Source organism: Leuresthes tenuis, unplaced genomic scaffold (genome assembly GCF_036924035.1).
Source record: "Leuresthes tenuis unplaced genomic scaffold, fLeuTen1.0.hap1 SCAF_2, whole genome shotgun sequence".
NCBI classification, from domain to species: domain Eukaryota; kingdom Metazoa; phylum Chordata; class Actinopteri; order Atheriniformes; family Atherinopsidae; genus Leuresthes; species Leuresthes tenuis.
Genome location: NW_027325356.1, coordinates 17,049,724 through 17,071,178, shown reverse-complemented (window position 1 = coordinate 17,071,178; position 21,455 = coordinate 17,049,724). Strand labels below are relative to the sequence as shown.

At 39.0% G+C, this 21,455-nt stretch overlaps 1 protein-coding gene across 1 annotated transcript in view; it reads right to left on the bottom strand.

Annotated features, from left to right (window-relative positions):
• Positions 1-21,455, bottom strand: part of LOC140302486 (CUB and sushi domain-containing protein 1-like) — a 275,604-nt gene that overhangs the window by 60,752 nt on the left and 193,397 nt on the right. The window contains exons 32-44 of the mRNA XM_072381305.1: positions 17,808-17,924; positions 17,577-17,690; positions 15,835-15,930; positions 15,517-15,720; positions 14,829-14,953; positions 14,608-14,704; positions 13,242-13,346; positions 9,841-9,959; positions 9,471-9,540; positions 8,576-8,692; positions 7,725-7,934; positions 5,593-5,781; positions 4,179-4,356 (exon numbers count right to left, since the gene is read on the bottom strand). Coding sequence (XP_072237406.1) covers positions 4,179-4,356; positions 5,593-5,781; positions 7,725-7,934; positions 8,576-8,692; positions 9,471-9,540; positions 9,841-9,959; positions 13,242-13,346; positions 14,608-14,704; positions 14,829-14,953; positions 15,517-15,720; positions 15,835-15,930; positions 17,577-17,690; positions 17,808-17,924 — 1,741 coding nt within the window. The remainder of the gene's footprint in view (positions 1-4,178; positions 4,357-5,592; positions 5,782-7,724; positions 7,935-8,575; positions 8,693-9,470; positions 9,541-9,840; positions 9,960-13,241; positions 13,347-14,607; positions 14,705-14,828; positions 14,954-15,516; positions 15,721-15,834; positions 15,931-17,576; positions 17,691-17,807; positions 17,925-21,455) is intronic.

The following is a 21,455-nucleotide window of genomic DNA, read 5'->3' as shown; positions in this document are numbered from 1 at the left end:
AAAAGGATGTCTCACGCTCCCTCATGAAATCTTTCACAATTTGAGCCTGATGAATGCTGGCATCATCAAATTGGAATATACAAGTTCCATCAGGGAAGAAAAGCATCTTTTGGTGGAAAATGTTGGTCATTCAGTATATTCAGGTAGTCTGACCTCATTTTTTGTGGATACATAACATTGCTGAACCATAACCTGACCAACTAAAGCGAGCTGAGCTCGTCATGCCCCCAAAGGCTTGTACAATAAGCACCAGACGGGATGTGTGCAGCACTTTCTGGAACAGGGTAAATCTGCAGACCACGTGACCATTTTCCATTGCTGTAGAGTCCAACCTTTATGCTGCCTTGCAAATTGAAGCCAGTTTTTTTTTTACTTTGAATTCTTCTCACTGATAAAGGACTTTCTTTTCTCACAGTTTCTCAGTTCGGGTACAATGAGTTGTCTCCATATTGTGCGTGTGGACATGCTCTTACTCTCACTAATAAACATAGCTGTGAGTTCTACTGTTGATTTATTTTCAGTTTGTGAGTTCATTCAAGATTTTCTTCTGACCACATTCCTTCCTTGCTGGTGGTTCAACATTATCTTTCTAAACCAAATTTCAGCAGTTTCCTTAGTTCTTTTGTTTGCTTGATAACCAATAAGTTGACCCTTTTGAAACAGAACAACAACTTTTCTGACATTTTTTCTGTAAATTTCATGTAGTGGAAAGTGGAATATTGTACATTGAATACGGTATATTTTTCTGCCAAAGCAGGGAAAAGAGTTAGTTTAACATTTTCATGGTTTATATGATACAGATTCAGTTTCACCATCTAGATTTAATTACAGAGAAACCAAAAGCTGTCAGTGTTACTAGAATACAACAGATATCTGGTAAGTCCATATACAGTTCACTGAAAGGGTAGCAAAGATTTTCTTCAAAGTCTTTTCTATTTTCTTTGTGTGGAAATTTTCACTGAAGAAAACCCACAATTCATTAAATATTGAATGTTACTGAAAGGTTACATTTTCTAACATTTCTAAATGCCCAGTTTTAGGTTTCTAATGAATGGGCCATTTGATTAAACAAGGGCTTTCAAGTTTTATTAAAACTGCCTCCTCAATAATTCAAGGTCTTTGGAAGGTGTTGGAGCTAGAGAATTTGAGAAATCAAAATAAGCTATAAACTGAGAATAATGAATAAGAATAAAGAAGAATAACATTTTTTGCACTTTTTATCAAATTACACGATCCACCTGTGCCATGTGAATATGAGGTGTGCATATGAATATGGTGTATATGGTGTGCAACAAAGATATTAACAACCACTGATAGGCTGCCATGATGCCTGACCAAAAAAAATCATTTAGATTTTTTCTTTCCCCTCAAAGTGAAAATGGTGGCATTTTTCTTTTATTGTTAAAAGAGAACCTAATGCCTTCTTCCTGGATATTTTTGTGCTGAACTGTCTTGTGAAAGCTTTACAAATTACACTGAATTCATAAAATGAACTGAGATCGAGAAAATAATCGTAAAAAAGTGGAGCTTTGTCTATGTTTCTTAAGTGGTATCCCCTACTGCTCGAAAAGACTATTACGGTTGAGTACAGTTTTCCGACCTTAGATGACTATAAAAATGCTTTCTCTGATAACAAAATAAACAATCTATAAATTGCTGATTGCCGCTAAATTGATGTTTTTTCTCATATTTTCAGATGGACCAACAAATTAAATATCACACAAAGCATCAATACAAAGCTAAACTATTGATTATATTGTTAAAACTACTAAAATAAATACTGCTTTTCAGTGAGTGAGTATTCAGCATCACAAACACCTGCACTGCGTTGCTCAAGATAGAGCCATCGCCTGCTGCAAGCAGTTGTTCAGTAGCATTAGGCAAAGAGCCAAACTCAACTGGTGGGAGACCACAGGGACAGTTTGGCTTCAGTCCCTGACATTTGCAGGCAGCTGCTGTCACATAAACCTCTGGGATAGACGAGGTAGACGGACACAGATCACAGTAGTGTCTACGTAACACATGTTAAAGCACATCTCTCACTAGTCTGATTATGAAAACAACAAAACAGGAGCAGCTCAAAAAAGGAAAAAAGCAGGATGACCACAAAGAGCAGCTAGGACAGATGAATGATCAGAAAGGGGAAGTGCAGGCTCCTCAATCCAGCTTTTACTCATGGTGTTTGTGGAAAACCAAAGTGAAGTTCATGTGCTAATTTTAATCAAAGAATACATAAAACATCCTTTACACATCCAGTCACAATGTAAATATTTAATGCAAACGCATTTTCAATCAAAAATACACCCGTTTTGGTCTTCACACGACTCATTTTTGGAATAAATGCTTAGAGTTAACTATTGAAAGCTTGATATTTGAAATGTATTATCAACCCAACAGGCCATACATTACATACTGTGTCTTGTTGTATTTTCCTGCCTGATCTGACTGTTCTTAGTAACCCAAACAGCCAAAAGCCAAAATCCTGACAAAAGTGGTGGCCCTTTTTTTATGCTCTTAATTAAACAATATCACTTTTCTTCTTTTATTCAAAGTTGTTGAGGCATATAATTAAAGTATTCCAATTACAGATCCGACTACAGGCCATTAAAACAAGTCTAATCTAATCTTATCATAACCTAAATAGGTTGTTAGACATTAATGCACGATAAACCCATTACACTTGACATCTTGCTCCAACTTCCCACATGAAAAGCACATAAGTTTCTGTCTGGGCGGAACAAAAAATCCAAAAGGAATATCGTTCTTATCAAAAAATAGTTCATGGGTAAATTACTACATATTATGTATATTGGCCCCAAATAACTGTTTTCATGGAAAAAATGCTGTTGCAGTGGACCTTTAAATCAGCCATTCTAAATCTGTCCAAGACCCTGGAAGGTAGATGGTGTCCCACTGGGTCTGAGAAAAGCACTCCTCTCGTCAGTGTCAGCCCCCAGTCACTTCCAAATGTATTCATGAATATACAGCTAGATTTAGCCATTAAGTCTGCTCTAATCTCACATTACTGGCATCTTTTGGCGACCTATAATATATACGAATGTAATTCTAGAATTCTGTTCAAGATATGTAGCACAGAAAACACATCAATCACTAAAATCTCTTGGAGAAACTGGAAATCAATTTAATGCCGCTCTATAGCTAAATCCATTGTGTTTGCTGCCCAGATTGAAAAACTAAAAGTCACCGACTGCGAATGCATCCCTTCCCTACTGCCCGCAGCTACTTAGTCGCTAGACAGCTCTTGACCCTGAAAAATTTAAACAAAACACAAAGTATGTCCCTAGTAAAGCAAAGCTAAAACAAATGTTGGGAAGGCTCAAAACCTACTTGATCCTAATTTCCTTTGTGATAAATGCCTTGGTCAGTATAATTCTGATAGGCTACATAACATACGTGCACGTTTAAAGTGCTCCGTTGAAAAATTTCTCCTGTACTGACCCAAACTTGTCTGATCCAGCAGAGTCCCATTGGACTTGTGATTCCAGCTCTGCCACTCCTTTCATTACATCTCCCACTCCCCACTGACTCTCATCATTACTTCCAGAGTAGCTGAGCCCTCTCTGGACCTGTGTATGGCCACGGTACTGGCTTAGATTGAATTGGTCAGTGGTCCCATTGTAAATGCATTACTCTCACAACCCCTGTATTACATTCTTACCTCTACACTGAATCCCATTATTACCACTCAAGAGGGAATATATATATATATATATATATATATATATATATATATATATATATATATACATATGTGTGTTGTTGGCAGCTGTGGCCTCTGTGTATAATCCTTACTGTACTACTGAATTATTTTATGTTCATATATGTCTTCCTATATAATAAGCTGCCAAACAACTCACAAATGTTTTCCCATTTGTATAAAGCATGACATGGATTAAATTTAATGTCATGGACACCATAAGGGTAACAAAGTATGATTTAGGTCATGTATATGTGTATGAGTAACACAAGTGTATGAATACAAGTGATAATGCAAGTGATATGTGTGTAGAGGTGACAGGGAGTGAGGTGCATTAAAAACCTGCCTGTCAGTGATGCAATGACTGTCTAGGTGATGCATTAAAAGACATCTACTCATTCCTGTCTTTCTGTGTGTGTCTGTGTCATGAATGTACAAGTGGGAATGTGCCCACACTTACCAGGCAGCGATGTAATCTGTGACAGGCTCTGTCTGCAACAAAGTAAAGTTGATGTAAACTCCATGTCCGTGGGGAACAGTGATGAGCCAGCTACAGTCTTGGGAGTTGGGGTACTCATTGGGATACTGAGGTGAATAGATGGTCCCATTTTCAGCTGTGACATTATAGCCACAAGGAGCTGTAAAAAGCAGAGTTATTACATTGTCTTCTTGCAAACTTTTCAGTCCCCTCAGGAGACAAGAGTGACTATAAAACTGCAGAAAGTGAGGGATGCACAGTAACTAATGGCATGTTTATCATTAGTGGTAGAGATGGAAGCAAGATTAACCTCAGTAGGACAAGAAGTACACACATTTCTTTGTTACCAGTGTATAAAATGAATAACTCAAGCAACACAGTATTGATGGTGTATTTACAGTGCTCTGTTGTGATAATGGGGAGAAAATCAGAAATTAAATCAGATTTTTTTCAAATTCAATCATGCTAACAATCCTCTTTTCAAATAACTTGATCATAAAGGACAGTTGATCCGTGAGGGATGCTTGGTAAATAAGCTTGTAACAACACAAAATAGACCGGCTACAAGTATATCTTTATTTTTCAATATGGCGTATTAAACCAAATAAAGACGCATTGAAACTTAATAGAATAGAATTAGAGTACTGTCCAAAAGCCTCTGTTTTATCATGCTACAAGAAGCCAGATTTGCAATATGTTGAAGCAGAAGTTCTCCAGGCTGAAGGACATTCAAACTTTTTCTTTGAACATTGTCTTCTTTTTCACTCATTTTCAGCCCAGTCCTTGTACCTGATCATTTTCAGTGGAATGTTTTTTTTTCTTGTTTCCTTCTTCGTTCAGCCACTTTACACCTGAGACCTTTTTGATTCACTCAAGGATGAGAAAGGCCACCAAGCTCAACAGATGAACCAGTGTTTTGTCTATGCATAACAGAAAACGTAGCAAAGAATCACTTTTTTAAATTGTATCTTCAGGGACCTTTGTCACTAGCAGTCTGTCACAAAGACACAGCATTTATTCACATTTTGTAGTTGTGTTTATGAAAAAAGCCAAGATGCCACAGCACTAAGAAGGTAGTTTGCCAAAAATCTCAGCATATCGTACAATGTGTCCTTAGATTTTTCTGAGGAAATTGGAAAAGCAGAGCCTTCGAATGTCCTAGTTCATATCGAATATCAACTTTAAAGGTTGTTAAAATGTCACAAACTCTATTTTTACCTCATATACTGTATATGGATTTATGTTTGCGCACGTTTCAGTAAATTGCCACATCTGTGTCTTCTCAAAAATACATACTTAAATATCTAAACAAAATAATCATCTATGAATAAACAATGAAGAAAGGTTGAGACCTTTGCACAGTGCTGCATATCGAGAGACAATGAGTTGCTCTTACCCTCACAGCGGGGAAATGGGTGGTTCCACTTCCTATTGGTCCCATGCAGGCATGTCAGGACTGTGTGCCCGATCAAAACATAACCAGGGTAGCACTGAAAAGTTATTGATTGGCCAGCACTGTAGTCACTGTTGATGATGTCACCATTGGGGAAGGGAGAGGGATCCTGGCAGTTTTGAAGTTGATAAGCTAAGGCCAGAAGGAAGGGAAATGACTGTCAGTGTGGATATATTATAGATTTGTTCAAATTTACCTTGTTTTTTGGCATGGGAAAATAAGCAAACAGTTGAGGCAAGCATACATTTGAACAAATTGATCAATAATGTGTAGTTGTACATTCAAGTATGTCGTATCTGCCAGCCAGCCTCACAGGGTTGACTTACCTCACAAGTTTTGAAAGGTGACAACAAAAACATAGCTGAGATATAGCTATTTTTACTCTGTACAACTAATCCACGTGAGTGAACATTAAAAATCTATGAAATAAAAAGACGAGTTGTAGTAAATGCATCGACATCTATATAACTTGTCTTTCTTATCTCTGCACATGTAAGATCTACTAAGGGCACATCTCACTTGGCATGACTGTCATGGCGAGTCAAGTTCCTCTATCAGAAACGTGCCTCTCACAGTAAGCAGGGGTGGCTGACAATGAAGTATTAGCTGCCACACAAAGCTTGAGAAAAGGCAACACCTAACAGCACATAAAACATACTCAGTACAAGGTCAATACAAACAATGTCTGCAGGACTGAGCAGCAGAGTATAAAGTACACTTTGTGAAGAGGCCTCACAGACAGCGTATGCAAGTACAAGCAGGAAATAAAAGGTAGAAACCAGGAACTATGGGCAAGACCTTTGGAACTTGACAAATCATTCATCTAGATGGACAATGGAATATAATGAGTGAAACAGCAGTTGATGAAAGATGTCGGAATACCGTGAGAAAGTAACTGCAATAACTGCAAGAGGAAGGAATATGAGATGATATAAGATGAAGTACAAATCTATGTAGGGCAGAAAAAAATGGACTGGTGGCAAGAATGTTGCTCCAGGAGCAACTTTTAAAATTTCTCTGTTGAGAAGTGCAATTTTTTAGACGCTGCAATGTCAGAGAGCCAAGACTGGAATCAGAGGTCCCTTTATCTTTCATGAGCAAGACTTGGATTCAGAAAGTGAGTACTATTCACACTAATTTCTGTGGCCTAAGGACCTATCCATCTCAGGTTTTATGGGTGTACACATAACTATTCAGTCTGTTGAGCAGCAAACCTCCCAGGCCTACAACACAGATCCTTTGCTTACAAGTGATGTAAGCGGTCCTGGATTGAAAGCATGCGCTCAGGCTGGGGGTAGCAACGTGAGCCTCTGTGTGTACTGCATTCTTCTACCAAAGAACCTTTTCCTGTCAGATTAAAAAAAAAAAAGACATAGGATGCTACTCCACGTGAAGAAGAATGTTTGCATCCCCCAAAGGCAAACAGTGGGAGGACAGTGACAAGTACTGCAGTATTAGGGGAATTACTATTGCAAATTGGGAGTTAAAAAAAACATAAAAAAGAAGAGTTACAATAAGTGCATGAATGTTGAGTTAACTTCTGTGTAAGTAACTAAGCCTTGTTCAAGTTATGCTGGTGCATAGGCCCACGGTGCATCTCTTATGTCTTTGAAGTGAGGCACTTAGGGCAACAAGAAAAGCCTGCTGGACAAGATGCCAGTCTCTCACAGGGGCTTACTGGCAATCCATCTCTTTTAATGATGAGAGAAAAGCCATAAGGTTTTTTAAGTCTTTAGCATGACTCATCCATGGATCAAAGCGCAAAACATTATAGCAATATGTTTTTTTTCCTCCCGCTACTCATTTCTTTGACTTGGTAAGCCTTTGTAATTTGGCCAGTAGGTTAGGGAAGATAATTTATTCTGAGTCTTCGAGGAGACTATTTCTTTCATGAAACAATTGGGCAATGATTGTGTTCCCTACCCAAAATTTGGGGAAAAAGAACAGCAGACTAACTAAGAATACAAGGCCATACTCTCATTGGTGATGTAGTCAAAAATAGGGCAATGTTTGGTTTTTTTCTGCGTGCAGTTTCCCCCAAAAAAACAAATCTCGAAACATCTAGAAAATCTTACCTTGATAGGTCAGTTTGAACCCAGGTCTGTTCTCTGAGTGGTCACTGTAGAAGTGGATGATTGTCAGGTGAGTGGTGCTCATCAAAGGAGGTGGAGTCTGTGAGCCAGTAAACTGACCAATAAGAGCAGAGCTGTGCTGTGGCCCAGCTCTGACTTCTAGGAAGTCATGGTTGTCCTCTGAAGAGAAGTTTTGGAATCGAATATGGGCTCCTGGAACACAAATGATTATATAAATGACATGAAAAACCTTATGCACTCCATGATAATATTATTAGACAAAGAAAGTTGATGTGAGTTAAACATTAAACAGGATGCGGAAGGTGATCCACATTCAAACTGTGAAGAAATATGAGGATACTTTTTTCTTTTACTTTATTTTTACAAAGACTGACTCATGTGTAGACACCAGCAGTAACAATACTACATTTACTTCACATTTATTACATTATTTAAGGTGATTACATCTGTTTCAACTGCAAAATTTGCATTTACTGTAATATACTGTAATTAACACATTTCAAAAACTTTGGTTGTATGAGACTATGGCAATAAAGCTCTCGATAGCTTTATGGAGTCTGGTTTTCCTGTCATTACAGTAAACTGTCGTCATTTCTGTAAATTTGTGCCATGCACACAAAATGATACAAACTGTGTCCAATTCCAACCATCACTTGCTATAGTCATTTAACAGCTCACATCATGTGTCAGCCTGCAGTTAACACATGGTAAAACTGCTGCACATTCTGAGCTAAAAAAAAGAAGGTCTATGTTTCCCAACTATGCCAGCAGATGTACTTTATGTGACACCTCCTATTAAGGAGAGCTCTTCTGTCTCATAACGCAGGGCTTACCATATCCAGCTGGCAGGGTGATTTGCCAGGTGCAGTCAAGGTTGCCGGGGTAGTTGCCAGGAAAACCCGGACTGAGGATGACACCACTCATCTCAGACAAGACCCCGCCACAACGAGCTGACAGCACATGCGCAGAAAACACATTGTTAACGCACGAACATTGTACGATAAAGATCATGGTTTTAACTTTTCACCGTTTTGACATGAATAGGCTGATCCAAATTCTATAACTGTAATATGTACTGTTGCTGGAATTAACATAAAAAAAAAAAAACAACGGGGAACGTAGTAGTACTTGTTAAGGTTATTCCTGTTCGGTCAAGATTAAGTTGAACTAAAAATCTCCTCTAAAGACTTTCCCCACGGTCAGAATTGTTTACTTTTACACACACATCAATGGAATCAAGGTCCCTCAACAGTGTTGCAGATGTAAGGAAGACTCGGCTCTCACTTCAAAGAACAACTACCGGTGGTGTTTGAAACCAGCAGACATATTGATCCAATTGATTGCTGAACCTACTTCAGTGAAAAAAAGTTTGTTGCTTCCACAAATCTAATTTAAAGTGCCTGAGATTAACTAATGAAATCATAGTCAAAATGAAGAGTAAATATCACAATGATAACGTGATTTGTATTGTGAGCGGCTACAGTCACTTTAAACAATTCAGCTGGCAAAGACATCAAAGAACAAAAGGCAAAATGAGTGAGAAAAATAAATGGAAAAGTAACCTGCGGCTTCTAAAGTTTTATTTTTCAGAATTCTCTAATCTACTTAAACTTTTCTGTTATCTTGCTTCAAAGTATGAAACCCGTATATTTTCCTCTCCACTGGATTGATGTTTCTTAACAAAATACAGTCAGCGGTGCTGTGTGTGTGTTTGCGTTTGTTCTACACCTATGCAAAGAGGTGGAGGGTAGTTCCATCGACGCACAGTCCCAGGCATGCAGGAAATGTGAGAGTGACCCTGAAAGTGATTAAACAGTGTTCTCAGTTCAATGCGGAAAAGAGAAGTCAGCAGGGAATGTTAGTACATTTTCATCTTTCAAGTGCATTTTTCTTTCTTTTTCAAGCAAAAATACTTGTTGGAAAAGTTACAATCTCATCATTTTTTTTACATTTGTGATGTTTTTTTCTGCTCATTTGAAATAAAAATGGGGATGTATTCAACCTAAATTAGTCGGTTTAATGTTTATAGACAATTTTCAATAGCATATATATATACATATATGTGTGTATACACACACGCGTATTTGTGTACACATACCTGTAGTGTGTACCCAGGTTCACAGCTGAAAGCCACCACCTCATTGACCATATATCGGTCTCCTGTTTTAATGCCATTGGCTGGAATCATTGGTTCTGGACAAGTGGTAAGACCAACCGCTGTAACAAAAAGAAAAAAGAAAAGAAAAAAATGTACTGTGTTGTTGTTATTATAAATTTTACTGCTACCCTTTCTTCATAAATATTGCTGGTCTCTGACTCCTAACAAATTGGAAAAAGTCATTCTGGCATGATCATCAATTCTTAAAGTTACACACAACTAAACAGCAGACTGCAGAGTTTTGCTTTATTATCAAACTTATCAAGGTCAACTAAGGTCATTTTACTTCATGCTAGAATAAAAGCAAAGTCACTCCTCTCAGCCTTGCTTTTATCACACTTGTCAATGGAAACTTTTTTTTATCTTTCACTACTACATCACCTTTCTCTTTATTTGAATAAAGAGAAAAAAACACCAGTTTACCTCTGCATTCAGCAATTATTGTTGTAAGTAAAATATAATACGGGGGAAATGAGAAACGTTTCGACTTTGTTTGATGGAAAAAACAATCGCAGGATTAAAGTCTTGTTGTGTCTCATACACAGAATTGACCACTGTAGAAAAAAAGAAAATGTGCATGAAAATATGGGAGAGCAACAGAATGACTTCAGTAATGTTCTTCTAACATAACAAAGGTTAAACACGCTCGTAATAAGTTTGGCTGCGGGAGACCCTTTATCAAATAGCATCGGTGGGAGTGTATTTGTGTGTTCATTGGTGTGTGTACGTGGAAACTTCCGCAGGAGACTGCCCCAGAGCCGTTACCATGGAAACACATGGGTGGAAAAGGGATGGAGGGAGAAGGAAGGGCAGACAGAGGAGTGAATGTTTGTGCATGTTTGCTTGTGTGTCTGGTCTTGTTGGTTCATTATCTACCTTCCTACCAGCAAAATGCTGTGATCCCACTGTGCTCACACACACACACACACACACACACACACACACAGGTGGCCTATAGCTCCACTGAATGGCATTTGTGAGTGTGTGCGCATGAGTGACTTTTACATGAGAGTGTGCTTGCTGAGGGGGAATAAGGGTGACTTTTTTTAGGAGTATAAGTGGCAAAGCTGCATGACGCTGTGCACACACACACACACACACGCATATACACACTGTATTATTAGGCAGAGCATCAGCAGGCTGTCATGACAACTGATCAATGAAACTATTCCATTTGGCTGACCATCTTTCTCTCTCCCTGGGCTAATACACGGTTCGCTATGAGAGAGCAGTTATGCTCTGTAAACTGCTGACAGCACCACAAAACAGCCCACAAGGGCCACTAGACAGCATCCAGACACTGTCAGCATTTAAGCCTAACTGACTGAATACTTTACGATACTTCTGTTTAAGATAATGTGAGGTCAGACAAGTGAGAGATATCCCTTAGAAAAAAAGCCCCTTATCAGCTTAAAGTGATGAGAACATCATCACGACAATCATTCACCGCTGTGAGGATTTGTTTTCCCTCTTTCTACAGAAAACACATTGGCTAACGATAATCTGCAAACAAAGCTGTTTGAAAGGGGGATCGCAATGAGTGTTTATCCAAGGGCAAATTATTTTGATGTCTCCAGTCTTATCTGCAACTGATCAGGCATGTTGAGAGATCTCCACCAAGTTGTGTCTAATTAAAAAAAAATTGTTGTGAGTCATCAAAAAAAAACCTCTCTGGCAAATTTGGACCTAATTCTGCTTTGATGAAAGTGTTGATACGCATTTAGCGGTGAGCAAAAGAGCAAAAGTGTCACCTGTCATCTGCAACAGCTATTCATTATAGATGAGGCGTGGGTAATCCCTTTTTAGCTGAACCCGAAGATGCCCTTCTTAGAAAAAATTGCTTGATCAAAATATTTTGGTGTGGCTGCTCACTCTCTAATTATTAATATGCCCCCTTCAAAAATGACATACCTGTGTACTTGGTTCATGTCCCGTGAGTGATCAACAAGATACAGCCTGTGATAAGAAACAAAAATCTACTCTGTGAAATAGAGACAATGTCAGTGATGTCCCAAGGTAGGAAATCCATAGATTTTCATGTCGATAAACTTTCAGATAGAAATCCACGTTTGTTATGAAAAGGGGATAAATGACACGGTTTGTGACCTTTAGTTGTCAGAGGCTTGCATACACACACACACACCTGTCTATAAGAAATGATTAATAAACCCACTCAGTAATAGCGAATATTATTATCATAATTACTGCTATGAAAGGGCAACAGAGCTGAGGTTCTCTTTGATGCTTAGAGATGTTCCTTTCCTTTGAGTTTAATAAATACCTGAAGCTTCACAGGAATTTCACACACTTATACATGTAACCTCAGAGATTAGCGTTTAATCCTGCCCGAGGGATTGAATTGGTGTGAACTCCCAAATAACTATCTGTCGTTTTCTGCATAAACAGGACATTACTTCTTAGATCCGCAAACAAAATGCTGCAAACAGTAGCTTAGTCCCATTAAAAAACATCAGTGGCATTAAGATCCTTCTGGTGGTAGGCTGAAGGTTTGTCTGCCTCTTTTATCGCCTCTATCCTCTGCTACACAGTTTTACTACTTTCGCTCGAAATGTGGACCTGTTAACAAAAGTCATGTTGAAAAGCACAAGGTAACTACATTCAAAAAGTCTCTGAAGTGAAAAATACAGAAAAATAGGATGGTCCTCCTGGTTTTCATTCTTAGTGACGGCACGTCAGCACACAAGGAGCTGACAAAAATACAATCGAGTCACAAATGTGTGCACCCACCTGGAAATCTCCACCGAAAAAATACTAGTTCATACACACTAGAACTCTCATATTTTCTCACAAAAGGGGACATGTTCATTGATCTAGAAGTGATTCTAAGCTAAAATAACTACGCAGGCCTGAAAAGCACAACTATGCCCTGACAGGTGCGTAAAAGCATGATGTTAATATCTGTGTCTATAGCTATATGTGTGTATGTCTGCATATTTGTCCAAGTGTGCATTTATTCTAATTGGATTTATGTGCATTCGTGGCACAAGCAAAAAGCACTGTGTGTATAAGTCTGAGTTTGTCTGAGCCTACGTGATTCTGTTTCCGTCCCTCCAGGTGTGTGTTCTGTGTGTGTGCTTCAGTGTGGGTCTCAGCATGTGTGTGTGCTCTCAGGCAGTACCAGTTCAGGTCACTGACTCTTGTTATTTGATGCTGAAGTTTTGGCAGCACTGCTGTGCGTGTGTTTGTCTGCATTCCAGGTAAGAAGGGACAAAATGTAAAATCTTTTTTTTTTGTTTTACTTCAGTGAGTATTGTCTCTTTTAAGCCTTTCCAACATTTTGCCATTCTGTCTATCCTTTTGTCCCGGCAGCTTGATCTTACTCTTGTATTCCAGGTGAAAGCCTGCTGCAACCACGCTGATGTCACTCTGAAAGTGAAGAAGGAGCTGATTGGATGTTGAGTTGAGGAGGGCAGGAGCCGTTGTTCCTGTAAAAGCCAGAAAAATAATCAGATAAATATGACAGAAGCCCTTGACAAGTTTTTGTTGTAAACTTCACAAAGTAGAATGGCTTATTTCAATAGTATCCAACTGGTGCATGTTGAGTTGATGATGATAATAAAAGACAAATAGATTGTTAGATTAGATTAGATTGTTTCATGTGGCATATCTATATAGTAGCTACATCACTTACTGTGTGAATCAGCCCAACAATGACATGTTTTCATATTTTAAAGGCTTTCATGTTGTGAGAAATGATGAAAAAAAATGTTGATCATTCACTGCTCGCTCTAACCCAGTTTTACATTCAGACAAGACTTTCTCAAATTTTGGATTTATGCTGAGCCGATGATGTTGCCTGCTTGAGCCGGTGGAGATTACTATTCAGAGTGAATTGGGTTTTTATCCAGGAATGGGGAAGCCTTCCGCTTTTGTTTCAAAGGAACCGTCAGAATCTGCACTCCACGACATGGAACTTTAACGTGTTTGCAACACAAGACTTAACGCGCAGAAAGACATCCCTTTAACAGCAAGTTGTGCTGCTTTTTCAGCAAACAAGATATGGACAGTAACTCTTGTTTCTCTACAGCGAGCAGTTGGGAAATTACGTGGAGAGGGAATCATTTTGGGGTCCTTATGAGAAGCAACCCTTATCTGCCCCAGTTACGCTGCTCAGTGGTCAACATCAGATCACCGTGGTTGTAGCGGGCAGCTCCCTGGTGTGCCTTCTTTAGAAGGGCACAGTTGTGTGTGCACCTATGCATGTGCGTCTCTGCGTGTGCGCGTATTGCCCGATAGGCAGCATGTTTTACGTGTGATAGCTGTGTGACAGGTATGTGCTTGGGGCAGGTCACAGGGGAAACTGTGCAGGGAAATTGCAAAAGGTTAGATCATTCTTTATTCCTGCCTGCCTCCTTTGCCTTTCCTCTTTCCTTCTCCTTCATCCTTAACCTCATTGTGATATTCTTATTGCTGACTCTTTCGCATTGGAAGAATACCATCTTAAAAACAGTTATTCTTCATCCAAGATAGATATCACTTTGTCATGTCATAACTCATCCATCAGAGCTCTCCAGTGTACGTATGTTCCATTTGTGTGCGTCTGTAGTTTAAGACCTGTCACATCAATTCATCAGAGGTCTTGTGTATGTTCGTGTTTGTGTGTGTGTGTATTTGTGTGCATCGTCTACTTGTGCAGAGTGAACATGGTGTCTGTACGCAGGTTTATGTGTGAGCTTGTTGCCATACCAGAGAAAGACCCTAATTTTGGAGCCGTCATGTCTCCTCCATCATAGATCTCAAGAGAGTCCCAGTTGTGCTCAGTCGCAAAAGTCATTACTTGGATCTAAATAGTAAGACAATGACAATAACGATAAAATAACAAAACAGCATTTGGGTCAATGAGCATGCACTATAATAAGTGTAAATATAGTAAGATTAAGTTTGTTTAAATATAAGTGTGTACATACCTGTATTCCAGCCCCTTCACTGACATGGATCCTCCACAGACAGTTGAGACTGTTTGGGTAGGGCTCCGGATAGCCAGGAGACAGTATTGTACCACGACGTTCAGTCAAATTGCCACTGCAGGGAACTAAAATGAAGACATCATAAAATATACATTTCCTGGATGTAATAACCGAATATCTAGCAAATAAGACAGGATGTTAGAATATAGCTTTGCATAGGCAAAGACAGACAATATGGAGTTCAAATCACCTCTGCAGGGAGTCAGACAGAACAAATATTATCTATGGTAAAACTCTTGTGACAGTTGAAGCTGCTTAAGATAGCTCTCAGCAAAGAGATCTCACACCAGCACATATTAAGTATGTTTGAACTGCAGTCAAAATAAAAAAATAATGATTTATGGAGTAACCCAATTGATTAAGATGTCATCCGTGCTTTATTCTTGTGGACAATCATGATGAGAGATTTTTTTTTTTAATTATCATTAAAGCAGTTGTTGTCATCTTGGTGATATTATAATCTCAGCTATTATTTTCTATAGGAAGGATGTAACTGTTTAGATTTCTGTATATGCAAAATGAAATGTTGTGTTGACATTTTAGGACACTCATCTTCCACATGCTTTTTGGAGGTGCAGCTTGTTACATCCACACATTTCCTCATGCATTTCAGTCTTGTTTGCCGCACCTATACAGGTTGGTGTTGTAGAATTCCACTGTGCAAGGGCACCTGGTACAGCCTGGCACTGTATAGCACTGGAACCTTTCAACAAATAGCCTGGGCTGCATTCAAAGCGAACCACAGAACCTGCTGAAAACTCTGAACCGAGTCGTCTCCCATACCGAGGCTCTGGCACTGAGCTGCACTGACTGTCGCTGGTCCGAGGCACCGCTACAAAAATGACAGGGAAACAGAAACATAAAGATGTTTATGTTCATAATTTTCAGAAGTATGTGCGAGTATGTTTGAAGTAAGATCAAAACAGAAACAAACAGCGAGAGTTACCTTGGTAGACAAAATGAAAGCCTCTAGCTGACTGGCCACTTTTAGCATTGAACCGAAGCATGATCTGATTGGAGGTTGCCAGTGGCAATGTCTCACCTGTGATAAGTATAGCCAAATACAAACACATGCATATTAATAAATATTACTGCCAATACAGCTTAAACTTCTCTCTGGAAATGGTCAAAAATGTTTTCCCCTCTTTTTATCTCAATGCAGATGCTTGAGATACAGAAACAATGTACAGTTCCATATGAACACACGCCAGCAAAGACCATCTATTCAAAAACTCACCACACACTGAGTCCCCGTTCATTTAACTGAATTGGCAGGGATTCTCTTTCATTTTTTATTCTTTTTTCAACTTAAATTAGAAGGGAAAATGCAGCCGACATACCGACAAACAGACACACGCAAACAGAGATTTATACGTACAGACATACGCAGGCAGTGGCAGTAATAGTGATAAATGAGGAAAACATGGCCTGTTGAGGCTGACATTTAGAACCATGATTAGTTGCGTCAAGATGCGTGTGTATGTGTATGTGTGACACAAAAACAAAAAAACATTATTTTCATGAAGCCTGCTTTGTTTAATTCTTTTTTTTTTTTAGCCTAAAAGAGAAAGAACCCCTCAACACAAATCAACTTTAAAGAATAAGCTGGGCTTCCCATATTATACAATGTGGGATTGTATCACTTTCCTGAGGACTAATTCAGGTGTGAGGTAGCTGGCAACAAAATAATATGGCTTCATTTGCTGCACCATTTATCCCATGATAAGTGATCTGTTTAGGCATGAAGTGCACACAAAACCAGCAGTTAACATTGTTGCCCTGATCACAAATGTCCTATGGTGTTGTGATATCTGTCTTTTAGCTTGTTTTAAATCAAACTGGCATGTACTTCATACTTACTACTATAAAGTCACTTTTACTGTCAGTTGCAGTCTTATCCTTCATCAAACAGCTTTAAATTCTTCACACAAGATAATAACAAAAAAAAGAACATTTCAGAGAAATCATATAAAGAACCCTGATTTTCACAAAGGGGAAACTTAATATGAGTTCCACTGGGATAGTCCTACAGAATTCCCCCTGGAGAGGCCATACAAACGCTCACATAAAAGGAAAACTCAAAGGCATCACATTTTGCCAGGAGCTGTTTTATATGAACCACATTTCTTCATATTTCATTTTTTACACTTTGGGATCCACATTGTTGTGATCCGATTTTGCCATATGTCGATATCAGTCAATTCATGGCATGCTACTATGCAGAGGGCCGAGTTGTTGCCAAGCTGGGAAGACTCAAAGATTGATGGTATGGAAATAGTTGTGCTGGGAAGTGCTTCTGTGCTGTATATTGTATGGCCCCGCTGAGACTCATCCAGCTGCTGATTTCTTCTTGTAAAGATAACTCTTAATGAATGTTCACCAAATACATCACTGTCAAATAAATTGCAATAAAGACCAGCGGCGCTGTGTTCTACAGCCCCTAAGAGCTGCTGTTTCACAGACGATTTCATGATTTTTCTTTTTAGCGATAAGTTCAGGAGCACGAAAGAGGAAAATGGGGGGGGGGGGGGGGGGGTCTGTTTGAAAAATGAAAACCAGACCACTCCTCTTCCAAAATGCAATGTCATGCTAAGTCATAGTGAGCGAAAGAAAGTTTCTTTGATTATAGTAAAACCCCATCAAATTCACTCAACTGTGTCTAATGCTAGAATTAGTACACAGACTTGCCTGAATGTGAGCCAGCCAAGGAGCTGAGCAATCGAGCATTTTCACTGCCTCCATCAAATAGTTCCACTGAGTCATTCATCGCTGTGTGGAAAACTGCAAACTGACCGAACACCACTTAAAAAAAAAAAAAAGAAAGAAAGAAAGAAAAAATAATTAGATATAAATTCCTCTTGTTGTTGTTTTCCTTGAAACATTTGTAGACACAAATAATGCCACCAATGTCATACTTACCAAACTGTGTGGACACAGTGATGTAATATGAGCAGGTCTGTCTCATGGTGTAGTTTAAAGGATAGTTTGGTGACAAAACAACACCTTCAGATCCACCGTACTGTCCTCCACATGGAGCTGTTGAGAGAAAGAATCATTTTTAACTTCTAATTTGGAAGTTTTTTTTAAAGATGAAATCATTTTGCACCCTCAGAAAAAAAAATAAAAAAAATTTCAGGTGTAAAGAATATTTTCTTACATAAAGGCCAGACTGACAGATCTTTTTGTTCTTCACCTGCATGTTTAATGCCAGCCAGGGAGAACTTTGTGCCTTACTCAGATAAATCCTTGGAGAAATAATTTGGTCTCCATGAAATTAATAAACAATTTGGGAGGGAATGTGCAAATGACAGAGCTGTATCAGTGTGAGTCCCCAGATACTGATAATGTTCACCAAGTTCACAAGTCCTACGTGTTGAAAATGGTCTTTGTTTCACAGAATTTTGTTAACCTTGTTAATATATCTGATAAGCATCTAAGCAGGTAATGGGTGGGTTAGGCTGTTGTAAGGGTGAGCACAGAAGCAGCACTCAATGAAGAAAAACAGTTTGAGAAATCAAAAGAAAGCACAAACAGAATGAAATGTTTAAAAGAAGGACATTCTGAGTTACTACATGCTATTTTGTTGATTGCAATACTCCTCTCTGGTAGGAAGATAATTACGCCAGTAAATATTTCTATTATAAATACGTGTTTTCTGTTATTAAGTGTTAAAACAGAATAATAAACCTTTAAAGTAAAACACCATTCGTAAATATTAACTGTTGATATTCAAATTATACTTGCAAGTGATTTCACTCTCATCACACCACACAGTCTAGGTCTGCTTACCAATTCTCTATCATATGTGCTTTTTTTTTAATTTATTTGAAACCCCTGGCTGGCTTCTTAATTTAGAAGTGAGAAAGCAAAGTAACGCTTTACCCTCCCTCATTACTATCAATGAGAAAAAAGACCTTAACTCCCGGCTGCAGCAGCAGAACCTTTCAGCAGATAACTGTTCTGTGAGCGTGATCATGGCACCACCGAAAAAGGGAGCTTGGCTCTCAGCAACATTCACCTAGTATAGAAAGGTTAAAAATGACTAAGTAGGTGAGTGATGTCTAAAGCCTGCATATTTGTACACAGACTTAATATCATCCCTTGTGTTGCTCTTCCAGTCCTGTCGCCAACTTCATTTAATGTTTGGTACCGAAAAGTATGAGTTGCTGAAATTGAGCTCAGTTGACTCAAATGGCAAAAGAAACATTTTGCAAGAGAAGTATTGTGCTCTATTTATGTGCCAATTGCAAGGCAACCAAAAATATATCCAGGAGGTAGCTAATTTTTCCAGCTGCAGACTTGGACGCAGGATGTCTCTCTCGAGCAGTCAGAGGAAAACCCTGGCATTACTGTTACTAAGGAAGACAAGACAAGCAGCAGATGAGATGGTGTGGGTTCATAATATCGTCAGGGCAAAACTGGAGCTCAGAGAGTTTAGGCTCTTTCCGGAGCAGTGCACAGGGGAGTTTTTTTTTTTTTTTTTTTAAAGCTTTTCAAGTTTTCAAGCTTAATAGGGAGCAACTGACACTTTCAGGGAGCGAGGTGGGCGATCTGTTGAGATCTGCCAAAATCCTTTGGACTGGACATGTCAACATGTTATTACAGGGTGCTGTGCCCAAACTGTTTTAACTTCAAAGCAGAGCAGACAGACAGCATGCCCAACTTTGTGCTGCACTGAGGTTGGACATGCGTTTGGGTTCGGGAGCAAAGCGCAGCGCCCGCTGCAACCTATGCGAAATCCCCTTTAAAGCGGAATGCTGGCTTTCACTTAACACCTTGCAGCATACAAGGAAAACCACAATAAACATTTGTGCACTAATACTACAATGCAGATAGTAGAACTAGACAGTAACAAATATAACAACAACAAAATTGTCACTGTTGTCTGAAGCTTCATCCCCTTTCCTTTACTTTAGCTACTGGAAAATGCCATGTGGCAATAGAACTCTTGGATTTGATTTATTCTTTCTCTTTTTCATTAATTTCCGAGCACTGGGAGCATTGCCCATTGCAATAGAAGATGGCCAGAGTCTTATTTTTTTTATATTTCGCTTTAAAGTTGCTTTGTTTACTGAAAATTTCATGTCCCCAATTACCACTTGGACTCCTGTGACTCAAAGTTTTTTTTTTTTTTTTTTAAATATGAAAGCTTTAAGCCATAAAGCTTTTGATCTCTATCTGTGAATGCATATTTGCATGTGCGTCTGTTTTCAAAGAGAGAACTGATTATAAATAAACTTCTTTTTCAAGTTGTTATCTTATACTGTAACTTGCTATGTGAAACTGACAAAACATCTTTTGAAAAAAAGAGTAATGTCTCAATTGGTCGAGGGCAGACTGTGGATAGCCCAGAACAAAAAAAAAAAAATACTTGTAAACAAGACATCCCATGGCTCTATAAAGCAGTGAGAATGATGATTATATGATTATTTTCTAACTTCGATAGAAGCTCTGCTGCACCCTCTTCAGAGTGGTTAATGCCACTGGTCTAAACCCCCGAGAGGACCCAGACTTAAATGACCATATTTAATAGGTGCAGAGCTGGAGCACAGCGGGAGATCTCCTTAACACAAAGCTGCAGTTTCAAAATTCCTATTAGCACACAGAACTAATGCATGACCCGCAAGAAACCGACCTAACAACAGCTCTAAAGATTCATCTTTAACATCTCCAAGAGTAGTAAACCTTGTGTGGCACCAATATGTTGGTGTGTGACACTCACACTGAAAGTTTTGCAGGGAGAAGTCACCGCCATTTACGTGTCTCCAGTTGTTTGCACACAAAACAGCAGCTGGGACCACAACGGTCAGTGTTTTCTTATCCAGCACACACAACACACTTCCCATGTTTTGTCTTTTTTTTTATCCTTCCTCCTCTCACGGTCTACCTAATACAACAGTGTACCTCTGACAGTTGGCCGGCATATGCACCACTGGAGTTGGCTGTGATCCCTTGTGTGACAGACTTTAACGATCATCACCTCTGCACTTGTTGAAGTTGGTGGTGCAAACGTTTGGTGGATTCATAAAGCCTAAATCATATCAGCTTTTAGGCTTGAGCATCTCCTTAAACATATCTTAACGGTAACTCTCTCAAGTAAAGACTTCAGCATTTTAGTCTTGATGAAATTGTGAATAAAAGGCTCAAACTCTGAGGAAGTTTATGAGACTATAAGCATACTATATACTATAAACACATTAGAACCTGCCCCATATCCTTGGCTAATGCCTGCCCAATGAAAAAAAATTACGTGCCAAAAACTAAAATCGCTTGAAAACTTCTTTCTACTCCCTTGCTAGACAGTTGCTGCACACCCTCCCACTCGTCACCCCCCCCCCACACACACACACACTTCTATCCCTATCTGTTTCTTCTTGTTTCCTAAAGCATTGTAGTAATGTTCGCCTTTCTTTCCTCGCCTCCTGATTCTGTGCAGTGATATTGATTGATATTTTTTGGATTGATTTTTGTTGTGCTGTTGCATTTCAACCCTCAGGTCTAGAGGTCTTGTCTTGATCCACCCACAATCCCCCGGAGGTGCTGCTCTAGGCTCAGGTGTCAGGCTTA